Source organism: Heliangelus exortis, chromosome 3 (assembly GCF_036169615.1).
Source record: "Heliangelus exortis chromosome 3, bHelExo1.hap1, whole genome shotgun sequence".
NCBI classification, from domain to species: domain Eukaryota; kingdom Metazoa; phylum Chordata; class Aves; order Apodiformes; family Trochilidae; genus Heliangelus; species Heliangelus exortis.
This window is the reverse complement of record NC_092424.1, coordinates 54,795,063-54,815,359: the sequence shown is the minus strand read 5'-3', so window position 1 is coordinate 54,815,359 and position 20,297 is coordinate 54,795,063. Positions and strand designations below refer to the sequence as shown.

The following is a 20,297-nucleotide window of genomic DNA, read 5'->3' as shown; positions in this document are numbered from 1 at the left end:
AGATCAGACTGCTACTGGAGAAGAGGGTTGCCACCAATGGGAAAGAGAGCCTGAAAAAGCAACACAAACTTCTCAGCACATTGTGCATGGAGCTGTGTGACCTCAGGGTCTCCTTTTCTTTGCTTCTGGCACACCACACTTACCGTTTGCACTTCTGCCTTTTCACAGCTTATCAGGAAAGACCTAAGCATCCATAGGATGCAAAAGTGCTTCCCACAGCAAAGCCTCTTTTGCCTGATAATGTGTTGGACTGGTCCTGGAAACTTTAGTGGTCCCCTTCACTTCCACATGCCCATGATGGTCTGCATGCTCAGTGTCAACCTGTATCACTGGGGTATCTTTTCTTTTTTTTTTCCTTCTACCAGTTTTCACAATCACAGTGTATTCTGGGCAGAATTAAAAAGGAAAACAAGCATTTTGACAATATTAGTAGCTTGGCAGCCATAAAGATTTCCTGCATCTTTGCAGAGGGATTTGGAGTACTTGTTTTCTGTACTTCACCTGGTAGTCCTTCACACTGTGGACCAGGGTTCCAGTTCTACAACCTGTGCCATGAAAGTAGGTTGCTGTGCTCAAATCCAGTGTTGGCCTGAGTCTTTTAAGTTCAATTTCAGCACTGGTAAGACAGTATATGCATTAATGCTTTAGACTGTTCCCACTATGGGTCATCCCTTGGCTGTCTCAGACTATCTGGAAGGGGAAGTGGGTGAAACCCTAACATCACTTTGGTTTCTAGAAACACAAAACCAAAATGGTAAGAGAACACTTACCTGTATCACAGTGGGCTTCTTAGCTGAGAGAAAAATCAAAAAGTTTTCATGCACCTCATGATTTCCTTTCTTGCCAACACTGGTTAGGCCTGAATGTCAGAAATTGGAGGTTCTTTACACCTGATACAAAAGGACTCTCCACAGCCCAGAATTGGCCCCTAAGTTATTTCAGATTTTGCTTTGTCAAAGATGACATCATCAGCAAATTTGCAGATGACACTAAGCTGGGGGGAAGTGTGGATCAGCTGGAAGGCAGGAGGGCTCTGCAGAGGGACCTGGACAGACTGGAGAGTTGGGCTGATTCCAACGGGATGAGGTTCAACACGGCCAAGTGCCGGGTCCTGCACTTTGGCCACAACAACCCCATGGGGAGCTCCAGGCTGGGCACAGAGTGGCTGAGAGCAGCCAGGCAGAAAGGGACCTGGGAGTCTGGATTGACAGGAAGCTGAACATGAGCCAGCAGTGTGCCCAGGTGGCCAAGAAGGCCAATGGCATCCTGGCATGTATCAGGAACAGCGTGGCCAGCAGGTCCAAGGAAGTGATTCTGCCCCTGTACTCAGCGCTGGTGAGGCCACACCTCGAGTACTGTGTCCAGTTCTGGGCCCCTCAGTTTAGGAAGGAGATTGAGGTCCTGGAGGAGGTCCAAAGGAGGGCAACTAGGCTGGTGAAGGGACTCCAGCACAGATCCTATGAGGAGAGGCTGAGGGAGCTGGGGCTGTTCAGCCTGGAGAAGAGGAGGCTCAGGGGAGACCTCATCACTCTCTACAACTCCCTGAAAGGAGGGTGTAGCCAGGTGGGGGTTGGTCTCTTTTCCCAGGCAACTCTCAGCAAGACAAGAGGGCACAGTCTCAAGTTGTGCTGGGGGAGGTTTAGGTTGGACATTAGAAAGAATTTCTTTACTGAGAGGGTGATCAAGCATTGGAATGGGCTGCCCAGGGAAGTAGTGGATTCTCCATCCCTGGAGATATTTAAAAAGAGACTGGATGTGGCACTCAGTGCCATGGTCTGGTAACTGCAGCGGTAGTGGATCAAGGGTTGGACTTGATGATCTCTGAGGTCCCTTCCAACCCAGCCAATTCTATGATTTTATGACTGGAACAAGGTTTTTACTATCCTTACAAAGCACATCAATGCTTCCACTTTGCTCCCATTATTTTTCCTTCCATTTCAGCAAACATTACATTAAATCAAGTTCTATTACATGCTCATTCATAGAACAAGCTGTCTCCTCATAATATTTATGGATGGCTGCATAATGTTCTTTATGCAGTTCAGGAGGCATTGCAAACACAAGGGAGGAATAAAGTTTTCCAAGCAAAACAACACACTTCTCAGCACACGGGGGACTGAGCTGTGTGGGTGATAGCCAGCCAGTGTCCAGAGCCTGTGGAAAGTCTGCCTGGCGTAGGGACGTTGTTTGAGATGGGATGCTGGGCTAGGTGGACCTTTCCTTTACATGTTGGAGGATGCAGGTGGTGAAGAGAGGCAGCCTGTTCCAAGATGTGTTAGTATATAGTAATGCCAGGAGAGTGCTAGTGGTGCAAACAGCTGGCCACACAAGGGCACAGAGCTGTCATTTGTTTTAAAGCCCAAAGATGGAGCTGGCAGAGCCTTCTGGCCTGTGTCTGAGTTACTTGGGCTCAGAATCATCCCTCTTCTGAGGGTAACCAGGTAGGGCATGTGATGTACCCTCCCTGGTTGGCCTTGTGAGAGAGCTGCATGCTTTTAAAGAAATTAGTGTTGATCTGTGTTGTAACAGTTTTTAAAGGGAGTAAATGAAGTAGACTGGTAATCATTAGCTGATGAGTCTGACATCAGTCCCAGGCAAAAACATGGAACAGATGATACAGGGACTGAGCCAGAAAGAATGGAGACACTGAATACAATTGAATACAAATAATTCAAATTAACATGGGTTGGAGGAAAAACAGGTTTGAGGGAATTATTTTATACAGTTGTCTTGCTGCATTAGAAGACGTTTGGCTTGGTTCTGCCATGTAGAACCAAAATCAATATGTTATGTATGGAATGGGTTTTTCTGTGCTTAAATGACAGGCTACAAAATATAAGTAGAATTTGGGAATTGTTGCCACCCATCAGGTGTGATTCAGGAGGCATCCAGGAAGAATTGGTAATAAGAAAATCTAAAACTGTTTTTTGGTGAGAAACCAGTGTGTTCAGTATGGACAAATGAAAGGCCATATAATCAGGGGGGGAAATAATTAGATTACTGGTACAGATGGAGAGGGTTGGTGTTGAGAAGCAGTGATTTTGAAAGCTACTCGCATAATAATAGCACTGTGCTGGAAGCACATGTTCAGCTGATGAGCTCTGTCCCAGAGAGTTAATGCACTCTTTAAATGTATTTGCAACATTGAAAGATGTTTTCTTACTCTAGTTTGAGCACTAGAATGACTCCTGGGGTATTAAGTAATCTTTGGTGTCCCACGTCTCCCTTGAAACATGAAAACCTGGAGTGGATTCAGGAAAGCTTTGTAACGAAGTAATCACTGAAATACTGATGAAAGCAAATTTCTTAGTAATCTGAATCTCTGTTGTATGTCACCCTAAAAAAAAAAAATAAAAAATCCTGGAAACAAAATAAAACCAACCTATCTTAATGTTTCTTGTTGGAAAATACTAGGTTGGACATCTTCATTCCCACTTATGTATTACCATGATCTATCTGCAGAGGTATATTTTTGAGAACTGTAATATATATATATAATATGTAGACATATTACATGTGTCTATGTATATTTGTATAAATATACATATTAATATAAATATACATAAATATAAATATTAACATGCAAATACAGGTAATGGGTGATTCTGAATATATTTCAGATTAGAAACAGGAAGGTAACTATTGACTACCACCAGGGAAAAACAACAATGCCCAACTTAAATCACACAGACTGCTAAAAAGGCTGGAAGTCAAAGGTCCCAGGTGTTAGAAAACCTCTAGCAGGATGCTTCCTAATCAACACTCAGAATTCTTCCTTCCACATTTACTAGGCTCTACTTCCACTGGAGATAACTGCATCTGCCTTAATTTTTCTCCTGTCAGACACCATGGTATGACAACGCTGACACATGCAAGCCTTGGCTACCCTGGCTCCTCAGCAGGAGAAAAACATGTTGAAATAATACCCATGACACTGTTTTTCAGTGCACATGTAGTTAAATGAAAGATGCTCAGTTCTTTCTCCTCATCCCAGAGTCAGCACCAGCCAGGGTTCCTGGACAATGCATTAACTCATGTTTCTTTTATGTAGTAAGTATTTGGGACTGGGGCTGATTAGGGTAAGCCAGAACCAATTAAGTCATTTATCTCCACTTGCACCAATGAAGGGGAGGTTTTGGCATTATTCCACCATCTCTGAAATCAGGCACCATCCTTTTCCCTGAGTGTGCCATCAGCCTGACATTGTAGCTGGAACACATGCAGGGCTGCAGTGAAGACTGTGCTTAAAAACTCTCCCAGTGTTTTGCCTGCCAGCAAGGGTTCACTGGCAGAATCTGGCTCTTTAAGAGAAAAATTACTGGTGCTGCTCTTCATGCTGCAAGGTACCACTTTCTAGTCTTATTACCATTGCATTATGCAGGTGGTGTGGTTTTCTCTGTGTTCTGGTGAGATAGTTTCCTTAAATTTTATTTTTTCCAGAAAATATCAAGAGGAACCTCTTAAGTCCTGTCCTTCAAGTTGATGTTGCCTTTCTTTGGGTGGTATCTGGGAATTCAACACCACAAAGCAGCCCTTGCCAGGAGAGGCCCCTGGGACAACAGAACTGGTGGCAGCAGAACAAGTTGTGAGGGTTAACACCATTGTAGGAGCACAAAGCCAGGGTCTGCTAATTCCACGGTGCCTACAAAAACAAGCAGTTCGTTAGGCCTTAAATAGAATAGGTGTATGGTAATACAGGCTGCTGATTAGGGCACTCTCCTTTCCTTCTCAGTACCTACTCCAAATGCTGAAGGACTTCTGTTTTTTTGGAAGGAGGACTAGAAACAAGAGCTCAGCTCCTGTGCTACTGAGAGGTGCCCACACTGTTTTATTCTTTATGCAAAACCATTACCACTGTTTGCCCCTAATCCCAGCTGGCAGGAATATAGTTCCCAAATACTTCTACTATACCATCAAACAGATCTGGTTGGTTTGGCCACTGGAAGGTAGAAGAATCAGAAATTCATCCCTTCATGCAGAAAAGATGATTGAGTCAAGACCCTCCATATTGTTCTGTGTCCTGCCCAAGCTAGTGGATGTGTGGATGGACGGAGAGGGTCTGGAGACCCTGAGAATGGAGACGCTGAGGAGAGAAAATAAGCTTTTTTCCCAAACATGCATTCTTTTGACAGCCCAGTATCACTGGAAAAGGCACAGGTTGCTCTCCAGGGTTCTTTAAAAGGGATGGGACACCATGTGTCTAACCGTGTAAGTGTGAACAGGGCATTGCTATGGTGCAGAAACTGTGGTGGTAACCTCTAAGCAGGTGTGTAGGTACCAAGGATGTAAACTTCAATGTTCAGGTAATTCTGGTGCCAGTGTAGCTGGGCAGCAATGAGGGAGCAGAACTGAGCATTTGTGAATTCAGCCACATTTCTGTAAAAGAAAATAATTTCTCACATAGCTCTCTTGTTACCTGCTAGATTATGCCTGTAGCTGATCTTTTTGCTGGGTACTATGCAGTACTCAAATACACAATGGTGAGGAGCCTGAGATTTGCTTTACACCATAGTTGGTCACCTCCCATCAAACACACTCTTCCAGATACATGGTGTTTTCAGGATAAATATGCTTCTCCTATACCTTGTTCTTTTCTGGCCTGCAATAAATGGCAGAATAAACTTGGAAGCAACTACACACAGCATGTGCTTTCTTCATAGCAAAGGGAATGGTAAGTCAGGGTTGGGTGCAGGCTGTTGTTGTAAACTTTTGTTCACATTCAAAAACAGTGCCCTATTGTTATGTTGTTTCCTGCAGATTATCCTAATAACCAGCAAGCAGTGAAACATGAGCATGTGTTCAGGTTTCTTAGATTGAATTCTAATGCAATAAACTGTGTCAGCTTTTTAAGGGCCAAGAAAAAAATGCACAAGTAGGTGGTGTTCCAGTACATTAGCAGCCTTCCAGTCCATGAAGGGGGCCTATAGGAAAGCTGGGGAGGGGCTTTTCACCAGAGAGGGTAGTGATAAAACAAGGAGTAATGTCTTCAAGCTGTAAGAGAGTAGATTTAGGTTAGATATTAGGAAAAAAATATTCACTGTGAGGGTAGTAGGATACTGGGATAGGTCGCCTAGGGTGGTTTGTTGATGATCCCTTCCTGGAGGTGTTCAGGGCCAGGCAGGATGAGTCGTTGTACAACCTGGTCTAGTGAGAGGTGTCCCTGCCCACAGGAGGGAGGTTGAGACTATATGTCTCTTCCAACCCCAGCCATTTTATGATTCTATGAGTTGGATAAGGCTGAGAACAGGGAATTTCACTATAACCCTACAAACTTGGGAACTTCCAGGAAGGAATTGATTTCATACCTGAGGACACATGATGCTTGCTTCCTTTTCAGCTATTTTATGATTTGGCACTTATGTACATAAATTTCTTGTCTATAAGGGCACAGGCTGATGTTGGTACTAAGAGCCTTCATAAAGGTTGATTGCAGTTATGGGGACAGGATTTTTCATGTATGTGAAAAACACACTGTCAGAGGCCTTGCGTGGTGTGTGATCTGACAAAAATGCTGGTCAAATACCTTGCCAGGGAAAACAGGGAGACCTGAACTCCTATATGCCCACATCACTGCACATGTAGGGAGGTATTCCAGTTACTTACTGCACCAGCAAGTTCATAATACATTAAGTGTAAATTGCTTGTCACTGAAATACATTTTAGTGACTTCAGTGGAATGGCACCAATGAGCTGAATGACATCTCATTTTGGCAGTTCACTACCAGGCTATTAGCAATAGACTAATGGTGTATGCACATAAATGTTCTGTCTGTGGAGAAAGTCACATTCCTCATATTCTGGGTTTTCTTTTGTTCTTTAGTCTGGCTCAGCTTTTAGTGAGCATTAACCCAGGAAGCTCATAATGTCATGGTACTTGGAAGGGTTTGCAGTCAGAAAGGCCCTTGCAGTCAGACAAATTATGTTCAATGTAAAAATTAACAGCCAGACCAGCCTAAAATAACTTCAGAAAGGGTATGAATTTTACTTAATATGGTGTTACGGTCCATTGGTTAACCACTGTTACCATACAACTTATACAAAAAAAAACCTCATCGCTCTGGTTACCTTATATTAACTTAGTTAACTTGACAGGGAAAATTACTTATAAAATCACCTAATATTTATTGTACCATAAGAAAACATTAGATTTTTAATAAGCTGGCTGAACCATATTTTTCACCTACTAGCTTATTAACAGAAAACTTTAAAATTCATATATTTAATTTCCTTTATATTAAACTGGTAAACAGATATTCAAACTGCACCAGATCTCTCTGCTGGAATTCCTATTCATACTTCTTGAAACTTCTAGGATTCACAGGATGTTTTAACACAAACATCTGTGCACTGAGAAAGGATACAGCGGTGCTGGCCACGCAAGAAAATCTGTACCTTTATACCCGGGCCATCGTTCAACTGACTTGCATGCATGTAATGTATCTATTAATGGATATGCCTGAATATGAGCCAGCAGTGTGCCCAGGTGGTCTAGAAGCAAAAAGAGATCCTGGCCTGTTTAAGAAATAGTGTGGTCAGCAGGAGAAGGGAAGTGATGGTGCTCCTGTACTCAGCACTGGTGAGGCTGCACCTCGAGTGCTCTGTTCAGTTCTGGGCCCCTCACTTCCATCATCCTATTGAGTCTATTAATTCACTTTATAAATGATTTTACTTAAACTGAACCATCCCTTGCCCATGGACATGACCTGCCTCATGAGGCCAGTGGTTAGTAGAGTGGTGAGCAAGGTTATATCCCTGTAGCTCTGAAAAAATTAACTTTGACTAGCTTGAGCTGAGAGGATCTGACTCCTGACAATATAATGCGATTTTAAACACACTTTATCTTGGATTGAATGGAAGTCTGCCTGAATCCAGGTGTAATATTCCATGCTGAGACATTTGGCTTTTGTAGAATTCAGCTGTGCAAAATTAAAGTGGCCCTGTTTTATTCCTTAAACAAAAGGTGATCTCTCTTAAAGAATGCTTTAGAAAGGAACAAGTATTTTCTCTGTATACATTAAAAAAAGACAACGAACCACTCTGTGCTTTCATCAAATGCTAGTTCTGCATACCACACTCTGATTTATTTTCAGCATGTCAGGATAATGAGGATGAAAAGCACTGGACACACTTCTGGGTCACATAAATACATTGTAAAACATGCTGAAAGTTTTCGTTATGTCTCCAGCAATGGATCATTAAATAAAAGGAATAAACAAAGAAGGAACCATCAGCCTGACCTCTACATAATGTACTTAATGACTGCCAGCTACATTCATAAATTTACAGGCACTGGGTTTTATCACCATGTGTGACCAAGGTTGCGTTTCATATTTACTGCGCAGTTCATGGGAAAATGAAGACTCTGACATATTGTGTTGTATTTTAGGCATTTAAGTGAGTGGGATCTGCACTTGAAAGTGCTTAGGATCACCTCCCCCTCGTGTATCAGTTGTGTAGGCGAGACTTTATATAAACTTTTCCTTCTCCTTTTGGGAGAAAACATCTATGTACTGAGGTACACAGCTAACGCGCAAGGAACTGTCTCAACTTTTATGAAAAGGGTAACTGTTTAAAAAGAGAAACAGAGTGGGCTTGACTGTCTTATGTAGAGTATCTTCTCCTCTTAACACCATTAAGACTTATAAAATAAGGCCACTATTTACATAGCCTACTGATAGGAAAGTCCTACACCAGAGAGCAGTTCTCTAAGTGACATTACAGAAAACACAGGAGCGCAATGCCAAGCTGGTTTTTATAGATTGTACCCCACAGCCAAATGCATCTGTGCTACAGCCAGAGTGCCAAGTGGCTATTATTTGCAGTACCTGTGACTGCACTCCTCCATGGAATGGGGCTGGCTTGGAGGTTTAGAGGGTGCTCAGCATTGCAGCCTGGCTCCTGATGGTGGCAGGGACAGCAGAAGAGGCCATGACGGATCCCCAGACAGGTCATGCTTTTGGAAATGTGTGTTTTCTGTCTTTCAGAGTGGGTTTTCTTGAGGCTTTTGGGTTTGTTTGGTTTGGTTGTTTTTTTCCTACACATAAGCACTGTAAAATTAAGTAATTTTTCTCCCTGTAAGTAGAATGATGGTACCCCTGTACTTGGCACTGGTCAGACTGCACCTTGAGTGCTGTGTTCAGCTCTGGCTCCTCACTACAAGGAAGACCTTGAGCTTCTGGAGTGAGTTCAGAGAAGGGCAACCAAGCTGGTGAAGGGTCTAGAGAACAAGTCCTGTGAGGAGAGGCTGACGGAATAGGGAATGTTTAGTTTGGAGTAGAGGAACCTGAGAGGAGACCTTATTGCTCTTTACAACTACCTGAAAGGAGGTTGTAGGCAGGTGAGTGCTGGCCTCTTCTCTCAAGTAAGTAATGATAGCTCTAGAGGGAATGGCCTGAAGTTGCACCAGGGAAGGATTAGACTACATATTAGGAAGAATTTCTTTACTGAGACAGTAGTCAGGTGCTGGAATGAGTTGCCCAGGTAGGTGGTGGAGTCACAGTCCCTGGAGGTATTTAAAAACGATATAGATGAGGCACTTCAGGACATGCCTGAAGTAATGGTATTTTTAGGGGGGGGCTGAGGGGGGCCAGGAAGAGGGGTGTTGGCAGTTGGACACAGTGATCTTAGAACTCTTTTCCAACCATGACAATTCTATAAAAAACCCATACATATCAGTAAAGGTCTTATTACTGGCTCTCTCACATCAGCTTTGCAGCTTCTATACAGGCATGTAATTCAGTGAGTCACAGAACCATTAAAATATCTGAAGTACTGTTTCTTTTAAATGGATTTTCCCTGCAGAAAAGGTATCTTCATGGGCATTTCTCTGAAAGCTTGTCAGCCCGATTTAATTTGATTGCAGTTGAAAACAATAATTTTACATTTACATTAGTTCTAAAAGAAGTATCTGCATTTTTTTTCTCCCTGCAACCCATCTGGCTTTGTTACCTCTGAATTTTAATTTAATGAAATTTGTTCATTTTAATTAACAAAATATGTTACATTAAAAATCTGCCTTATTAAGCAGGTAGTTAGAATAATATGTAGTATTGATGTTTAGTCTTACTAAAATAACTTTTCACAAGAACCATATGGCATTCCTGCCTTAGTTAATGTAATTGTTTTAGTTTCCTTATATGTGGGTTTTGTAGCTGAATGAACCTGAGCTAAACATGATCTGGATCAGCACAAAAAACCACCCCAGGACTAGGGTGATTAAAGCATGCTGGTTCCTCTGGCCACCCGCAAGGAAATGAATGATGCATTAGAGTTTAAAAAGCAAAACGATAGACAAAAATCTTTTTAAAAAACAGAGATTGACACCTGGTGTAAACAATTTCCATGTAAAGACCAAATGCCATGTGTATGGGAGGCAAAGCTGTCCAGGCTTTCTGCCTCATTGAGACCAGTCTTCTCCAGGGAGATGTTAGCAGGTTACTAGACCAGAATTCCCCTACAGCAGACTGGCAAGGGTGCAGAACCTTTTTAACCCTCCCCATCCACAGCAATCCACTTGGTTTTATGGAAGTTAAACAGAGATTATATGTAACCCAACATCAAGGGTAGCTTTAGGAAAGAATGGTATGTAAAACCTATCGAGGAGAAAGCTATATCCAGTTTGGAGAATGAAAGAGAGCAGCTGATTGTGAAGGTTCAAAACAAAAACAGGGGCATAGGGAGGGAGGTGGTTGGCGTGCATATAAGCATGAAATTGGATCTCTTTTTATCTTTGAACCAGTCACACGTTTTTGACATTACTCAAAAGCACAGGGCCCTGTCCCCACAGCCAGCATCCACTGAACCTGCAAGTCTTCATGAAGCTGTGTGACCCTCTTGGCTGCTGCTCTTCCCTGGCAGAGAGCATGTTGTGTGCTTTGCCAGCCCCAGTGCTTGCCATGTCTGCAGCCTCTGAGCCCCACGGGCCCCACCATCCCTTTGCCCTACCAGCCCTTACCTGGAGATGCATCCTGGGGGAGTGCTGCAAGGCTGATTTGAGCCAGCCTGCTCCTGGAGGACATCATTAAGGAGAAGAAAGCTGGTGGGCCAACTGCTCAGAAATCCAAGGGGTCACTTTTCTGTCCCCACATCCACACTCCAGAGTGACTTGGAGGAGCAGCTGCTGTCCGTCCCCCTGGAGAGCTGGGGAGCAGCTGGTTGTTTCTGGCTGAGTTCCTTCTTGGAGCTAGCAGGTAGCTGCAGCCACACACATGTGCTTGGGGGCATGAAGCCAGAGTATTTGCTTTGACTTCCCAAAGGAAATGGGCTTGTATGATAAATGCTCAAGTACAATGGCTTCTAATGAGGACTCTTGAGCCCTGTGGGTAGCTGGCACTGGAGCTGGCAGAGAAGAACCAGCCTGAGTCAGTGCTCTGGAATTATCTGTTGCCAGACATCCTGACAGAGCTGGCAGGGAAGGGGTGTTGCTCCCCTGTTAAAATCTCTGGAGAATTTGGAGTGGCAGACAGAGGTGGATGCTCCACCAGTCCTGCTCCTTGGGTAACTTTCAGTTAGTGTCCACATTTTATAGCAAAGCAAGAAATGAGAGCAAAAGCCACAAATCCACAGAAAACTCAGGCTGCACAGGAGCGGAAGATTAATTTTACAACATTGATTAGAATACTTTTAACCAGTTGTGGGCTCTTCCAGTTGGCAAAGGTGCAAGCCAAGCACCATAGCTGTAGTCATGGTAGGTATAAAAAGGGGCTTTTCTATGGTAGCAGCAGAAAAAACCTGCCCAGGGCCAGGCCAGCTGCCTTGGAGAAGCTGGAAGCCTCAGACTGAAGATAGCAAGGATAGTCTGCCAACAAGGAGAGTGCAGCTGAGCAGGATGTCCTCAGCTCTTTTGTAGCATCATCCTTCTCCCCATTCTTCCAGATGAATGTGGAAATCCTGCCTTTGGGGTAATATTTCCCTAGAGCCGGTGAGGAGTGCCCACATGCTGTAATCATAGATGCTGTATAAATGCTGCAGATGGAAAGTGGATATTGGCTCAATATTTGCACAATGGGAATAATAAGCCTGGTCTTGCAGAAGACCATTTGGCAAGTGTGAGGTGCAGGAAAGAACCCAGCCAAAGAAAAGGAGAGCACTGGCCCCTTATTCTGTTACTCTGCAGGCACTGATGAATTAAGTGCATAGTGTTGTGCTGTGCAGAGTAAGTGGAACAGGCAAAGGGAGATGTCTGACATATATTTTAAGGTGTATTTAATATTGTAGTTCTTCCGGATTCCACTAGCATGCTAGGGGGGTTGGCCTCAAACCAATGTTTGCATCAGTACCATGTGTCTCTGGAACAGCAGTGCTTACTTTAGAACTGGCTTTGAAAATAGTTTCCATTATAACCCCTTGTTTTCACATGCTTCTTATATTTTATTTTATTTTGAAAATCCTCTTTTAAGTCAAAAATTTCCATTCTGTATCTTTGCCAGAAGGTGAAGTCTTTCCCCCCTCTTTTTCTTAAGCTTGGAGGAAGAATCTTTCAGATGTTTTTGAGCCATGAGAGAGTGGAATAAATGCATTTTCCCACTAGGATAAAAACAAGGTCCACATTTTTGTAGTAGTAGAATCATGAAGGGAAATGAAACTGAAGGCTGAAACTTTTATTTTGGTCTAGAGATTTCTGTAGCAACCCAGCTTCTTAGGGAATGAATTTGATTTGCCAAAGGCAGAGATTAATCAGATTTTTGGCAGTTAATCAGGCACTACTCCAGGTTTCAAACTTTGCTGGCATTTAGGATATCATTTAAGGTAGTGTCTTTACAGCTGCCCATTTAACAAGGCAAGAGCCTGTCCCCTGTGGTCTTCTGTCCTTCAGAGCTAATTATAGTCCAGAAATACATTTAAATTCATTCTAAAATCCGATTGAATGGAATGGAACTAGAGGAACAGTTGTGCCAAACACTTTCAAAACATGTCCTCAATTCTCACTCAAGTCAGCAAGAGCAAATGGATGTGCTGAAGCCACAGACAGGCTCAGGCACTATGAAGGGGCCAAAGTGCCTGACAGCATATGCACACCACTGGCTCCAGGAACTGAGAAACTTCACTCAGTATGCCTGCCAAATTTTTTCTTCTGTGTCTTTCCCCCTTTACACAGGCTAGGAAGCATCAGTGTAAAAATCTGCTCTGCTCTGCTGCGTGTAATTACACTGAAGCAGCTAATAGACAAGGAAAGAGAGAGGTGTGCATCTAAGAGTAATGCTGATGAGTGGTGTGGAGCTTTCTATGAGTGTTCTTTGCTAGTGAGAGCTGTAGCTGATAAACTAGGGGTACTCCTGCTCCATGTGTTCGAGAAAATATACAAAACATGAACAACTATTGTGCTAGCTGGACTGCTGTGACGTTCAGATCTGCATTTTCTGGCTTTCCACAAGTTTTAGCTCCACAGCCTGCACATTTCATTAAATCTTTTGCGTTCTATCATTCAAAACCTGCTCTAAGTGTATGTATGTTTGGCAAAGGCATCCAAACTGATGTGTTTATTTTGCCTCAGTGCCAAAAAGCAGTGATTCATTAAGGACCTTGGAGCCGTAGAGAGAAAGCTGCAGCCAGCAAACACCACACATGCCCTGAAGAGCAGAAAGCAGTGATTTTTCTAAGAAAAATGGTTAGTGCAGCTGGACTAGTAGCATGGATGACTTCTTTGAAGCAAGGAGACACGGCTCAACAAACTGGAAAGTGAAGTTCATAAAACAAAATCACAGAAGTTCTCCCAGATAACTGGGTTTTGCTGCTGCAGCAGCAGCAGGCAGGAGGCATCTGAAGGCTGCCATTAAGCCCAGATGGGATAGAGAAAAAACATGCAAGGGGAGTTGGTCCAGGCAATAGGATCCTTTCCTTGAAATGTTGACTTGAAATTAGGGACTCCAGTACTATGACCATCACTATGGTGAACACCATGAAAGGTGCAGCAAGCCTTGAGGAAAAGGTGGATGAGGAAAGGTGTTGTCCCACAATAAGAGCAGACCTCCAGCTGCACTACTTCATTTTTTCTGCTGGGGATGTGCCAGCTTGTGTCAGTAAAGGGGCCAGTCAGCTCTGTTTTAACTACTGAAATGAACCTGCAGCAACTAAAGCCTTTGAAAACCTGGCAGAAACCTGACTCTTGAGGAACTCTACACTCCAGCATGTCATTTTTACGCCATCGCTTTCCTTTTCCCCAGTGGCTTGAACTAGGACAGGCAGAATGCTATTTATAATTTTTAATGTAGTCCTTTTTGTCTTTCATCATAAATCTGGAACCCTGGACAAAAAAGATACCTGGTGATAAACACATGCTGTATTGGAAGAATTCTGATGTTTATTTTCTGCCTGGAAAGAAAATGCACTCCTGTCCTGTCACAGGGCTGCCATGCAGAGCAAAACACAGTGCAACAGGAGGTGCTGGCATTGAGGAGTCAGTACAAGGCACAAAGCAAATGATCACAAATGAATAACATTAATATTGAGAATTGTTATTAAGAATACCATAAATGAAAAAGTGGGGGAGCAGCTTCTGAACCTGAGGAGCATGCATAAGGGCCAAGTAGATCTGCTCTCCGTGACTCCCAAAATGTTTGTATTGAGACCATTTTCTTTCTATTCTCTCCCTTTCAAGCAGACATATTAGGTAAATTACTTTTAAAACTCAGTGAATAGAGTACCACAAGAAATGGCAAACTGTTATAAAAATGAGAATGGGTATTTTTCAACATACTTGCAAATTTCAAGTCTGTAGAACTGTTTCCTAGAACACCTCAGCAAGCAGTTACCTAATATAGGCAGGAGTAATATAAGGTAAAGGCTACAACAAAAGTCATAGATCAGATGATAAAACCACATACATAGATCTATAAGCATTCAGCACTAACTGTTTAATCCATAATGATGCAGTTATCAAGTAAGTTTCCTGTAGCTGCAGAAAGCACCACCAAGGCAGAGGACCCAAACAGAACTCCACAACTGAGGGAACCTAAGCATCCAGCCTGAATAATAAATTATTAAACAGCAGCTGCCATGTACCTGCTTCCCAGTGCCTGAAATTTGCTTACAAACTGTTATGGTGAATAATTTAGAGTAGCAAACAAGTTTGCAAGTGCATAAGCTGTTTGCAGAAAGAAAACCTGCCTCTGCCAAATCACCAGGAGTGAGCCTGTCCTTTCCCACCTGTGATGTCAGCAAGGCTGTGGAGGATAGATAAGAACAGACATTGAGATGGGAGTTGAGATTACCTGAATCCTAAACAACTCTGACCCCCTCAGACCTTCCATAGGTAAGGGTCTCACTCCCTGTCCCTGTCATCAGTACCCTACAAGTTGTAGGTCATCTATTGCTCTCAGTCTTCCCAGTATAGTCAACACACTGAAATACAGCTGTCTTTGAAGTTTTATTTGATGAGAGGGAATTTGCTCTTTGATGTGCGAGATAGATTATTGCGTGTATTATTTCATTCTGCATTGGGAACAATTTTGAAGTTTTACATTCTCTTGAAAGATACCTCATGCCAGACACTTGTACAGGTGCAATATTCTTGTTTTGCAAACACATCTTAAATTCATGAAGAAGCCATTCTTCTTCTGTAGAAGATTTCAGTTCTTGAGGAAGAGCAGAGTACCATTTTAGCAGTATTTAATACTGTGCCAAACATTATTATTTAAGAAGCAACAAACTGCACACAGCGTGAGACAGTCGGATAACCATGATATTACTACTGGGCACTGAAATCTAATTGGGACACTGGGTCCAGGAACCCCATCAATGCTGATGCTGTGTCAGAAGAGTCTGGCACAACCTACTTGCACCTGTTCTAGCTATCATCTGAGCTTCAGCTACCCCTCCTGATGGAAGACATACTCATATTTTAGCATCCTGTTGCAGTATTTTCTTCAGTATAAGATTAGTCCTGGCTAAAATGATGGTGAGAATTTTAATATCCTTCTAGGCCATTTTTCTTTTGCTAGTAACTGTGCTGAAACCCCAGAAAAGTACAGTAACTACAAAATGCTGAGCAGTCCATTTGTGTCTCATCCAATTTGCTGTTCAAAAGCAAAGCAGAACACACATACATACAAACACATCATAGATAAAGTAATTAAATCCTGAAGAAAAAAAATATACAAAATGTGTTTTGTCTACATAGTTACAGTCTCAAATGTCTGTCAGAATCAGTTGTTATCAAATGTTATTATATCCATAAACTTTTTACTGTCCTAAATGCCAGCTATCAACGTGACTGGAAATTTAGTGCACAGATTAAAATATCTCTATCATACTGCATAAGAACAGTCCCCATACAACTGAATACTAAATGTATGTATTTTGAGTGGATGCTTATATGGGAATGTCAGTAGAATGCTAGAATCCCTTCTGTGTGGAGGCAGTTACATAAATACAACACCACATCACAGAAATGTATTAATATCTTTGCTTTCAGCAGTCCATATTCTCTCATAGGTCACACTGGTAGATGTCTTTTCATACAGTGTGGAGGATTCAGGGTTCATCCCCTCCTACTGGTGACTCAGCTGTAATCTTAACTTGAATGACTTGAATAGCATGATCTAAGCAGACAAATGTTTTGTTTTGTTCTTTCTAATTAGATGATCACTAATAACTGTGTGTAGTCTTAGATGTGTATATTCCCCCTTTACATCTTTAGGCAGGAGATAAAGGAAGAAGCCAAAAGTGTTGTATGGAACTAGTACTATTTTATGTATTCAAATACTATTCCGTGTTCAAGATCAAGAGAAAGCATTCTTTTTTGCCCACTTTACAAAAGCTGAATAAAGAATCTTTGGGGATAGTACTGAATGTTCCTGGTCCATTATGAATAAAAATGGTCTTAATATGAGCTTTAGATTTTCTAATTCAAGTAAATAATTTGTTGCTTACAAATTTCTTTCTTGGGTAAGCCTTTATAATCAGAAGCTTAGTTTTATTATTCAATGTAATGTGTAATCTGTTAGTGCTATAAATTAACATATATCTTCCCTAAACTAGATCTGACATCTCCTGCTTTCTAAAACGGTCACCATATATATGAACAAAGGACCCTTAAAAATGAGTTGGCTGCAAAGAAAACATACAAGAAAGTCACCACCATCAGTTACTTTATGGAAAAAAAACCACCAAACAAAACAAAAAAACTCCCAAACTGAACAAAAACCAAAAAGAAGGAAATTGGCAACTAGTTCACATGCACTAGTTCAATTACAAATTGATCTTGAGGAGCTTATTACCTTCACCAGAACCGTTGCAGGTAGATGATATATACTTTTGTATTGTAAACTGGGCTTTTAAATAGCAGAGGAACACAAATTCCTGTAGTAAAATTAATGAGATTCACTGGAGGCAGACAGGAACTCTTTTATATTCCTGTTTATGAGTGACTCCAAAGGGGCAACTCAAATTTTTCAAAACAAAACCTTTTAAAACAATTTTTTCAGGTAAGGAAAATAGAAGAGGAAAATAACTGCAAAACTCCTCCTGAGAAATAAGTGACAGGAGATTGCTGTTCAACAAGCCACCCTTACCTTACCCTGGATGATGGAAAAAGGGACCATTAGGCCAACTACCTCCACTTATCTCCCTCTACAGAGCTCAGCATGATGCTGCTGCACTTACCCCGCTCATTTGTCTTCAGCCCCTGTGATTTGTATGGGACCTGGAATTTGAGGTGGCAGGTAAAGAGCTGTGCCTTCAGTGTCTGGACTTCCAGGAGTGCTGCAATGCCATTTTTCTCCTCACAAAGGCATTTTTAAGTTAGAATGCAACATGTCAGCCTTTCCTCAGTGCATGTGCACCAGTCAAGCCTTTTGTTATAGAGCACTTTCTTTATTTTCCTTCTCATCTTGTGGATCCCTTTTGAGCTCCCATCAATCAGCATCATTTTTCAAGGGGCAAACAACAACAATGGATATAGAACAGCACTTTCTGTTTGATAAAAAACACAACGATGAAATGGGATTTCTACCCACCCATTTCCTATTCTCACATCTATAAATGAATATCAGTTTCCTTCTGTACCAGAACTAGTTCAGTAATGCTGAATGTTGAACTTCTCCAAGTCCCTACATGGAGCAGCTTTTTAAGTTACCTTCCATGGCCCTGTAGGTTGGCCTGAAAGTCTGACTTTTTTCCTGTTTTGACCCTATTAAAACTTACTTATTTGAAAGAGATGAGTTTATTATATAATCCATATCTCTGTTACTGCTTTGTCCTCATTATCACCCTGGTAATATTTACTACATCTAAAACTGCTATCAGTTATTTATTCAATTATTTTAAAAGCTGTTTGAAATAATAGTTCTCTAAATGGCTGATAAAAACACTGAAGAGCTTCCCCACAGCTCCCCAACAGAAATACCCTCATTAAATACTAGTGCTCCTTGGACAATGGGTTTTCTTTCCATTTAGCTCTTCTTCTCTTTCTGCTTTATTTATTTTGTGTTGTCCTCACTTTTTTCTCTCCTACTGACTCAAGTACCTAGCAGAAGTCTCATACACTCAAACCTGTATGTCTGGCAATTTAATATCTAATAATATAAAACAAGAAAATAAAAGAATTGCTTACCAAGACTTATTTTCTTTAAAAACAGAAGAGTAGCATTAGTTGTACTCCTCTCTATTCTATTATATTATCTGATGAACACATCTCTTCTGTTTAGAACTGATGTCAGACTACCCAGGCTGCAGCTACCTGTGGTACTCACTTCCCAAGGACAGACTCCACACCAACACAATTCTCCACATCCTGAAATGTCACCACTGTGAAAACACACACAAGCAGGTCAGAAATCTCTTCAGCCAACCTCTCTAGGAGTTCCAGGAGACTCAAAAAACATAGTAATTTCACCAAATGTCTAATAGATGTTCTTTAGATGAGCCATGAGTGTCCTCCTGTGACGTGTATGCATCTCTCTGCTTGTTTCTAGATACTGGACTGAAACAGCTATTAGGCACTTGAGCTTATATGTATATACACACACACATACACTTTGTTGGGTTTTTTTTGGTTTTTTTGTTTTTTTAAATCACTAATAACAGTTACCCACTTTCTCCAGGATTAAGTTTGTATTGCGGCTTAGCTTACAGGTGTATGTTAAGAAAACCAAAGCAAACCCTTGTTCCTTTTTGCCCTTGTGCTATGCATGACCCTTATTTCTCCCCATCTTTCCCATTAATTTATCCAACTAATTACGTGCCATCTTGTCACTTGTTACAGCAGGGCCCCGTCTGGCTGCTGCTATCTTAGACTCATCTTCGTTCTTTTGAAATTAACAGTGCCTCTTTTATGTACCTGCGAGAGAGGGAAGGGCTGGCCACTTTTTGAGACCTCTGTCACAGCAGAACAAGGGACAAAACATCCCGGGATCTGCCTTACCCTGAAAACTGCTCGCAGCAGAGACATGCCTCGGAGCAGGGAGACGGGATCACTCCCGGCAGCTAGCACAGGTTTCCACCGCACCTTTAGAGGAAGGGTGGAAATAATGTTCTGGACCAGCGTTTTGGACTTCGAGGGGTTAGGCAGGGGCTTGGGGCGGTAGCAGGCAAAGCAGTCTCGCCAGATAAGCACCGTCTTTCCCAGTCTCCGTATAATTAAGGATGGCTTTTACTTTTTTTTTTTTTTAACTTAACTTATTATTATTATTATTTTGTATTTATTAAAGGCTTTTACAATCCCTCTCGCAGCTGGTGTCTGGGCAGGGCACAGCGAAGCGCGGCCCCCTTCGTGGCCGGGCGGGGGCGAGGCGGTGCCCCGGGGCGGAGTGGGGGGGTGAGGGGGGAGAGGGCGGGAGTGGAATCGCGGGTGCGGCGGTCCCGCAGCCACCGGCGTCCCGGCATCGCGGCGGCATGACAGGCAGCCGCCGGCCCCCAGCCGCCCCCCGCCAGCCGGCGGGGAGCGCGGCCCCGGCCAAAAGTGAGATGGCCCCCCGGAAACAGCCGTGGCGGAGGCTGCGCGCCCGGCGGGCGGCGTGATCGCCTCTCCCGGCCAAGCCATGGGACAGACCTCGGTCTCCACGCTGCCCGAGCCGCCCGGCGGTGAGTACCGGGGGGCCGCTGGCGAGGACGGGGGGAGCCTGGCGGAGGGAAGCGGGGAGCGCGGCCGGGGCGGCGGCGAGGGGGGAGCCCGCGGTCCCCCGGGCGCTGCCCCCGCCGGCCTCCTGATCCCCCGGAGCGCGGCGGGGATGGCAGCGGTGAGGGGCGGCTGCTCCCCACGCTGCCCTGTCCGGCCTGGCTCGGCAGCCCCGGGAGGAGAAGGGTTCTGCGGGGCCCCCACTTCCCTGCGGCGTGGCGCTTCTTTTTTGACCCTTTAATAA

General features: G+C 43.1%; 1 protein-coding gene across 6 annotated transcripts in view; it reads left to right on the top strand.

The window, feature by feature from the left end:
• PHACTR2 (phosphatase and actin regulator 2) overlaps positions 1-20,297 on the top strand; it is a 143,702-nt gene that overhangs the window by 43,274 nt on the left and 80,131 nt on the right. Inside the window, exon 1 of one of the 6 annotated variants that reach the window (XM_071740699.1) lies at positions 19,739-20,019. The exons of 4 other annotated variants lie outside the window; for them this stretch is intronic. In XM_071740699.1, the coding sequence (XP_071596800.1) occupies positions 19,977-20,019 (43 nt within the window). In that variant the 5' untranslated portion in view covers positions 19,739-19,976. Of the gene's footprint in view, positions 1-19,738; positions 20,020-20,297 lie in introns of those variants that run through there. One more of the 6 variants, XM_071740700.1, reaches the window with a different exon arrangement.